The sequence below is a fragment of the Belonocnema kinseyi genome, chromosome 6 (assembly GCF_010883055.1).
Source record: "Belonocnema kinseyi isolate 2016_QV_RU_SX_M_011 chromosome 6, B_treatae_v1, whole genome shotgun sequence".
In the NCBI taxonomy this organism is placed as follows: domain Eukaryota; kingdom Metazoa; phylum Arthropoda; class Insecta; order Hymenoptera; family Cynipidae; genus Belonocnema; species Belonocnema kinseyi.
Genome location: NC_046662.1, coordinates 95,062,862 through 95,072,208, shown reverse-complemented (window position 1 = coordinate 95,072,208; position 9,347 = coordinate 95,062,862). Strand labels below are relative to the sequence as shown.

General features: G+C 33.4%; 1 protein-coding gene across 2 annotated transcripts in view; it reads right to left on the bottom strand.

Annotated features, from left to right (window-relative positions):
* Positions 1 to 2,871: 2,871 nt before the first annotated feature.
* Positions 2,872 to 9,347, bottom strand: part of LOC117174426 (electron transfer flavoprotein beta subunit lysine methyltransferase-like) — a 91,434-nt gene continuing 84,958 nt past the window's right edge. For both annotated transcript variants that reach the window (XM_033363540.1, XM_033363539.1), the window contains exon 3: positions 2,872 to 3,687. In XM_033363540.1, the coding sequence (XP_033219431.1) occupies positions 3,347 to 3,687 (341 nt within the window). In that variant the 3' untranslated portion in view covers positions 2,872 to 3,346. The remainder of the gene's footprint in view (positions 3,688 to 9,347) is intronic.

The following is a 9,347-nucleotide window of genomic DNA, read 5'->3' as shown; positions in this document are numbered from 1 at the left end:
GCAGTTTTTTCAGTTTTCTTTCGCTTAGAAAATGGAAAATGTCGAAAAGATCACTCAAAATATTCAAAGATTATTTAATACTGTCAGTAAATTACTTTTAATGCGTTATTAAATTCAACGTTATTACTTTGTCATGTATTTGCAACGATCATAGGCAACGATTATAGGCAACGATCAGACGACCTCAGAACTTCTTCCAAAAACTCCATATTTCACGACGACACTGCAATTTTTAGGTTAAAGGACGCTTAAATCGCTTTAACCGACCAATCTTGACCGGTTAGATTTAACGGTGGTTAATGCGAGTTAACCAGCTGTTAAAAAGTGGTGGAACACCTAACTAGCTTTAACAGAGGATTAGATTTTTAACCGAGGTTGGTGGAACCGGTCCTTAGGATTACAAGCAGGCAGAAATTACATAACAATCTCGCAATGTTATTAAAATCTCTAAAGAGAGTTTATCGACCTTCTCGACCCTTTTGACGTTAATAGCCTATATAGCGGCTTTAAACCAATCCGCAATTTAAGTGCCTTCAGGAAAAGAGAGCATCGAAGTTGGAAGTTGTAGTTTGCCCAAACTTTTTTAAGTGCACACAGAAGGATTTAATCATTTATATTATGAGAACAGAACAAAAAGTCCGAGTAGCAAAACCTATATAATCATTCATAACTGGATGTCAGAAAAATCGCGTAATTTATAAAGTCTAATTAAACACTTTTTTGTGGTTTATGATATTACAAGCGCGAAAAAAAGTTACAAAAATTTATGATTTTGAATTGCTTTAAAAAGTAAAAAAAAAATGTAATAAGAAAATAATGGCACTGAAAACATACACTCGTCAGAAAAGTCCCTCTTCTCCCCCTAGGTGCATGATATACTATTAGGCTGTGGCTAAAGATCACGAAATTAAGAACATCACCAATATTAGCCGTGCGTCCAGATACTTTGCATGTTTGGCAAAAATTTTATTAATTCTTACATTCTCATCAGAGAAGGTATTAGATTTGTGTAAAATTTGACCCCCCTAGTTTTTGTCAAAAGGTCGTTTTGAGACGTACTAAATCCGAAAAACAGGTTTTTACGAATAGTTCTGCCTGGATGTCTGTCTGTCTGTCGTTATGTCTGCCTGTGAGCACAATAACTTTTGAAAAAATTAATCTATTAGATTGGCTTTTGTTACACCCTTTTAGTGTTCTGAGCTAGATGTCAAGCTCTTTAGTCAGACATTTTTGATAAAAATACTAAAAGTGAGCCCATTTTGAATATTTTTGAGTACACATTTTTTCATGATTCAAAAGTTCTCTGTACAGTTGTTCATAGTCCGAAAAATAGGTTTTTACGAATGTGTCTGTCGGTCTATCTACGGTTATTCATAGTATTTAAAAAGACGAACAATTTATCTAATGACTTTTTTTCATAAAATAAAAAATTATTAGAGTTATAGAATTTACAAAATTCCAAAAAAAAAACACACGAAAATGAACCTTTTAAGCCAATTAACGGACGATATGAAAAAATGGCAAGAAAAGAAAAGGTTTGATTTCTAAATGCCGTAGAAGATTATCATAACAACTTTTTGAATTTTCTTACTAAATCAAAAATTCCAATTTTAACAGCATACAAAATAATGAAAAATTTAAAAGTTACATTTTTTCATGCAACATCTTCACAGTATTTCAAATATTCTAAAATATAATTAGGTAAGGCTGCTCAAAAGACCGTATGTGTAAAGTTTAAATCATAAATAAAACATTGGAAACGAGAAAATTCAATTTATGGAAAAACGACAAAAGTTGCAATAAAACATGTACTAACAAAATTGTTTTAAAAGAATGCACATTTTTTTAAACGGGACAATCAAACTTCGTCTATTTTAATACCAATGCAAGTTACGAATTATAATAATATCTATTTATGGGAATAATATAAAATTTTAGGGATAAACTTGAGTGCGAAGGACGAGATATGCGATGAGAATGTGTTCGTTAAAGCGGAAGGAGCTTTAACCAAAGAGAATTCACAATCACCAAATTATTGTTGTCAATGCTTTCACTTTTAGTTTTAAAATGTCTATGCACAAAGATTGAGTGCGTAGCGCCAGGTAAATACATTATCGAGCGCGAAGCGCGAGAACCAACAGTCGCGCACCCCAGGCGCGTAAACTTGCGAGCGAAGCGGGCCGTGCGCGCAGATTTTTTAATATGATCAATGTATAAAATTCTACACCAGTTTAAAAAAAAAAACTCTGTCTAAATTTAGAAAAAGTTGTTCACAAGATTCTACTAAAGCACAGAAAAAAAACTCAAGAGTAAATAACCAGATCCATCAGTCAAATATACTCTTACTAGAATCTTGGCTGTTTTAATCCTCGTTTTAGCTAAATATTTTAAGCTCATTCGCATTATTTTCCAAGCATTAGGAAAACTTCACCTCGATATTATGTATCAAGGGTTTTAAATTGTTCACTTTTCCAGAAGTTATTCATCATCTTCACTACATAATTAATAACGAAAAACACTCAAATCTTTTGTAAAGCAATTTAAATCTGCAATAATTTTTCGATTAAAGATAACGAATTATAAAACGAAAATTTGGATAATATTGCAGATTAAAATAAACTCTTTAGTTTCAAAGTTAATGGTCCAAATGTCATTCGTAAAACTAATTTTAATCCCATGTTTTTTAAAAAAAATGGTCACAGTTTAAAATTTCATTTTTTATTGAAACATAATGCATAGTGGGTGGAATCTTGAATTTAACTATGCTGCGTTTAAAATAAATAAAAAAATCATGTTTAATTGTGAACCAAAATAAACTGCGTCAAAACTTTCTGAAACAAAATTAATCCATAACTGGTTCACTGGAAGCTACTCAAATGTTTTAATTTGGCATTGATCAATACAGCGAACATCGCTGAAGTTCAAAATGAGTTTAAAAGAAAATGAGCCGAAATATAATTGAAACCCTAGGGTTTTTCGGTGCAAAATATCTTTTGTTGGACATTTATTTTGATTTTAAATTTTAATTATATTGTTGTTAATAAAATTATTATCAATACATGCATAATTGCAGAATATTATTAGAAATACATATTCTGAAACAATATTGCTTAATATTAAAGTAAAGAACTCAATCCTAAAATGAAGAAGAGCGGAGACAGATATTTCATTCACATTCAAATACAAATACGTAGCAGTGAATTCGATTGTCAATCACTGACTGTCGATAAAGTCAGGCGAGAATAAGTCAATAACTTAAGCGTCCCGTGTACCTATGTCAGGATAGCATTGACCGAGTAGGATTTGGTATGAATAGGTCGTCATGAATTTGACGCGAGCTTTTTTATCAACTGGGAACGAAGCGCCAAACGACTGCTGAGTCGAATCCATGATTTTCCTTTTTGACATTTTCTGGCAGATCGTACCTACAAATAGGGGTCATTCTCTTCTTTAAATCTTCTGTCAATCCGTGTCTGCCAGGATCTCCCAAATAAATTCTGGATCCAGTCCTCGATGACCTTTCGAGCCAGGGAATGAGCTTCTCAGCAATTTCCTCATCATACAACAAGTCTCCTATCAGAATTACATTGAAGAGCTCGTTTAGTGTCTCCTCAATTAGGTTTTCCTTGGAAACTTTTAGATCCACGTTGTTCAATTTGGCATTCATGAGTATCGCTACACAGGCAACTGTAAATAATATAAAACGAGGTTTTCATTTATGATAAAAAGGTTGTAAAATTCCTCTAAACTATAATAATTGTTACGCTAATCTGTTCCAGTAAGCTTTATTAATTATATACGTTTTCCAGGCAACTAGAAACAACTGCTAAAAGAATTAGTTACACATAGAATCTACTTTTAAATTCCTCTACTCCCCGAACTAAACCTGCACACGAGACCTGTACCTTACCATCACATAAAAAAATAAACACTGACATTAAACAATCTTATACTTCAATAATCTAAAGTTTTCTAAAATTTCCAAATAAGGAAAACTTTTACGAGAGCATGAAAATACTGGAGATTCCAAAGCCTCCTTCAATCTTAAACCACCCTTATATAGAATAATTCTCCACATAAATTAAGGCTTAACAGTCTTTTCTTTATAATTCCTCTTCTCATCCATTTTTTCAAGAACTTCCTCCTTTCTCTCTTATTCACAGACTGAATTGATATCACCCACCAAAAATTGTCCTTGCACAAATTCCAATTATTAACTCGAAATAAGAAATTTAGTGATAATTTTTTTCTGAAATTTTTCATAAATTTGTTCTTTTGGAAGGGACACATCTTGTGGTATTTATGAGGGCCCTAGAATTTTGTTGTCTAGAAGAATTTTTTTTCCTGAAATTGAATCATAGCATTTTTCTGAAATAACGAAACTCGATAGAAAATTTACCTATGCCAAGACTTTGCATTCAGTAATCGCCCAAGACTGGTGGCCAAGACCTCCCAATTGTTTCGAAAACATAGATAATTATTGGCTGCCAAGATTGAGTAAATATTGACGATTATCCTCGGTCTTCCCGCATTTTAACCATTCATGATCGGGCCAAGATCCAATGGAAGTTAGAAGTTAACTACATTTGGAAATTGTGCCTTAAAATAAAAATGCAGTAATAGTCCTTGCGAAAAACATAAAACAGCATTCGATTCGTCTTAGTCATATATAGGTTTTTTTTCAAGTCATTTTTTAAACCATTACTTTTTTATTAAACAATGTGCCGTCATTATAAATGAAAGTATTAGTCGCACATTTTTTAAAAGAAAATAGGCAGATTCCTCACTAATGTATCTCCACTTTTTTTAAATTTATTAAAAAGTCATTTTTTAAACAACTATATTGTTTATAATTTTTATGAATTTACATAACATTGTTTTTATCCCTTCATTGCTCAGTCCTTAATGATACACCATAGAGCATATACATTTCATTCTTCTACCTGTATTGTGAATAAAAGTAAAACTCCTATCGGAAAAATATATATCCCTGGATTCATTCGGCATTTCTTTTTTTTTACATTTTTTTAAACAATGTTTAAAATAAATTTTTTCAATTGTTTAAAAAAATTGTATTTATGATACTTTAGGGTAAGTTATATTTCATATAGTAACTTTGAATTGTTTTAAATAATTTTTTAATAAATTCCTAAAAAATATAAACAATATAATTGTTAAAAAATTACTATTTTGAAAAAAAAATTTTTAAAAACCTTGGAGATATTGCCGAGACCAATCAATTCATAATACTTCAGGTTACGTTATGTTTCAGTTATTAAGTTCTGATTGCTTTTCATTATTGTTAAACATATTCATAAAAATTATGAACAACGTAATTCCTTAAAAAAAATTTTCTTTCGGAAAATGAAAAAGATACACTTAGAGATGTGTTATATGGCTCTGACTTTTCCCAATACCCAGTAACACGAGTACTCGAGCGAGTACCAGAGAGGACGAGTGTTACTTGGTTACCCAGGTAATCACCTAAAATTGTACCCAAATATGTGTGTAGTCGGGTAATAATCCGATACCCGGGTAAGTCTCGGGTATCAGGAATACAGTAAACCAAAAGGAAGTTTGATAAAAAATTAAAATAACCCTTCATTAAATTCGTCAGCATGTCACCTCAACAACCAAGTTGAATATGGAATTATTTTGTGATCAATTTTTATATTTGCGGCAAAATATTTTCATACGAAAACATATCGTCACTAAACCGATACTCACTATACAAGTGCAATTACGCACCCAAAGCGACGAATTCCAAATTAAAGTAACTGACTGCTTATAACGTATTAGGAAATTTTATAAATTCAAAGCTACCGTATTTTATTTTTCTTATATTAAAATAATTCGTTTTGAACTTTTTTTCAATATTTCACAGGGGTCGTAGCGAGCGCACTGAGTTTTGGGGGTTGAGTATTGTCATAAATGCCGACTCAATAAGTCGAATTGTCCGACTGTTAAGATTTATCATGTATACACATATAGAAGTGTATACATGTATCAATCGTCTAAAGTTGCAGTTATCTTTCAAAAAAAATAAACTTGCAAGTGAAAATTACCAAGCGATTTTGATTTGCTGACTAGTTAGCATTTTTTGCCGACCATGCCAAATTTATAGTCGAATTACCCGAAAATCCCGAAAATGCTGACTCCGCAAGACCATTGGAGTGTCATACACTCACCCCCTCGCTTTGCCTCCGATATTTCCTTTCAGTCTTAAAATAGGTAATGTTTTTAATTTTTTCTTAAATTACGTGTAATACTACAGCTCGGCAACTGATTGATTTTTTTTCATTTGAAACTTGATGTCGAATCAGAAATCTTTCACAGAAAAAACAGAAGATAAACTTTACATCGATTTTCGATGAAATATTCGTTGCAACAAAAATTAACTTTACAAAATAAACTTTAACTAAACATCGGTTAAACTTTCTTTTGTTTTTCCATGACAACATATGTGTTTTGAAAACGCGAAGTTGTATGAATTAAACGTTATCCCTCTAAAAAATTTCCTGCAACAAATTTATCATTATTTGATTCGGTGTTTAAACTCGGGAAAATTCGGCGAGTAGCCGGATACCCGGGTATTGCCCGAGTAATTCTCGTTATCTCGGGCACCTGGCTCCCCGAGTAGTCGAGTAAATATACAAACACCCGCTGCGAAGTTCTACACCTAATATGTTTGTGAGGAATTCTTTGATTTATATTGAAGGAAGGATATTTAATAACAATGAAATTGTTTTAAAAATTCAGTTTTTCACTAGGACTATTACTACATTTTTAATTCAAGGCAAAATTTTAAAATGTATATGCATAGCTACCTGAGTAAAAATTCTTCGACTTGTGTTCGACTTGGTTATGTCTTAAGTTCCTCTCCAAGACGTCGATGTCTGCCTGCGTCTCAAACTGAGTCGAGACATAGGCCTTCGTCTTCCTTTTATGGCCACGACAGGTAAAACGACGTTTACTTGTCTCAAGTCGAGCCTTGTGATGGCTAAGACGACGTTTACTTGTCTCAAGACGAGCCTTGCCTTGGTCGAGATGGTCGAACCTTTTTCAACTCATAAATGAGATTATAAAGATTCTTCAAAAAAATAGAAATTGTAACTTTTTACAATGTTGACTTTGAAGTTGACCTTCATGGCTTTTTGAAGGTCATCTTTGTTTTTTTAAATGGACACCCCCTTTTTTACAACTGCAATCGATAGAGCGGAAAATTCTACGTTCAGACACGTACCCAAGTCATAGGTCAATTGTCACATTTAAGGTCAGTTAGAGGTTATTTGAAATTAACAAAGTTTTCCAAGAGGTCAATGCAATTCCTGAAGTAAATTTCAACAAGAAATTCATTGGTGAGCTCTGTATTGATCTTTAGATGATCTTCAAGGTTTTTTCAAGGTTTTGTCCAAGCAGTTTTGCTTGATTAGCGTGAGTACCCTTGCCTCTCACGCTTCAGTGGAGATGTTCGAATCGAAAACCTTGAGCTTCTTGACAAAAAGCTTTGCGATTGTAAAAATAAGTTACAGCATTACGAATCATCTCCCTATCAATCAAAGTAGCCTGTTGCAGAATCCGATTTTGCAATTCGTCTAAGCTTTGCGGTTGCGTTGAGTATACTTTGATCTTTAAATAACCCCACGGAAAATAGTCGAGAGACGTCAGATCAGGAAATCTAGCAGGCCACTCGATTTCACCCCTTCTTCCAATCCACCTTTGAGGGAACTGAGTATTCAAATATGCTCGAACCTCCCTACCGTAATGAGCCGATGCTCCGTCCTGCTGCAACCAAATATTTTGAAAATTATCGCCTATAATCTCCCTTATTCTTGGTAAAATTTAGTTTCTGTGAAGCTCTTCATATGCACGGGCATTGAGATTACCATAGGTGAAGAAAGGGCCTATCACTGTATCATTTAAGATACCGGCCCAAACATTAATCTTTTGTGGATATTATGTGTGACTCTCCAGCATCCAATCAGGATTTGTGTCGGACCAATATCTACAATTTTGCCTCTTAACTTCACCTTTTAAAGTGAAAGTAGATTCATCTGAAAATTCTGTATTCTACAAGAAAAGAGGATCTCTATCAATTTATTCCATCATAATTTCACAAAATTCAACTCAACGATCAGGATCGTCTTCATTGAGCTCTTGTACCAGATGAACTTTGTAAGGATGGAAATGAATGCTTTTTAAAATATTTCGCACTGTCTCAGGAGCAACGTCACGCTCATCACTAACTCGATGTAAACTAAGGTGTGGGTTTTCAACAAATGCTTGGGATATGTCCATCTGCATCTCCTCAGATCCTGCAAATTTTGGCCGACCAGTTATCTGAAGGTCCTTGATAGATTCATGATTCATAAGGCGCCTTACAGTTCTTTCAATTGTTGATTTTGAGACAGGATTTAACCCTTCTTTATTACAAAAAGTGCGATTATAAAGCAAACGAACTTGATCATAAGATCGAACTTGATCTCCCCAAACACACATCATTAATACGGTTACCCTCTCTCGTTCCGAAAGTTTAGCTTGCGCCATAATAATCTTTTAGCGAAAGATAGTAAGTATGTACTCGTAATACATAAATTTAGTTTCGATTCGTAATATTCGTATGGAAAAACGGTATAGGACTTATGGTGTCGCCTTAGGTATTGACTTAGGTATCGAAAAACGGTATAGGACTGTATCTTCGGGGAGGAACAGAAGTCTCACCAGAACACCTGGAACATTTAATAAGAAATTTCCTTATGATTTTACAATATTCAAAACGCTGTAACCAAGATCAATATAGAGCTCACCAATGAATTTCTTGTTGAAATGTCTCGCCTTGAACGTTACAATTGACCTATGACTTGGGTACGTACCTGAACGTAGAATTTTCCGCTCTATCGATTGCAGATGTAAAAAAGGAGGATTTCATTTAAAAAAACAAAGTTGACCTTCAAAAAGCCATGAAGGTCAACTTCAAGGTCAAAATGAAGGTAACCATTGAATTTATCGTTGAAATTTACTTCAGGAATTATACTGATCTCTTGGAAAACTTTGTTAATTTCAAATAACCTCTAACTGACCTTGAACCTTACAATTTACCTATGATTTGGGTACGTACCTAAACGTAGAATTTTCGGTTCTATCGATTGCAGATGTAAAAAAGGGAGTTTGCATTTTAAAAAATAAAGTTGACCTTCAAAAAGCCATGAAGGTCAACTTCAAGGTCAAAATGAAGGTCACCGTTGAATTCCTCGTTGAAATTAACTTCAGGAATGATCTTCACTTTTTTGAAAAATATTTTACTTGAGGAACTATCCAACTATCCCGGGACTTTTTAGAAACCCTGG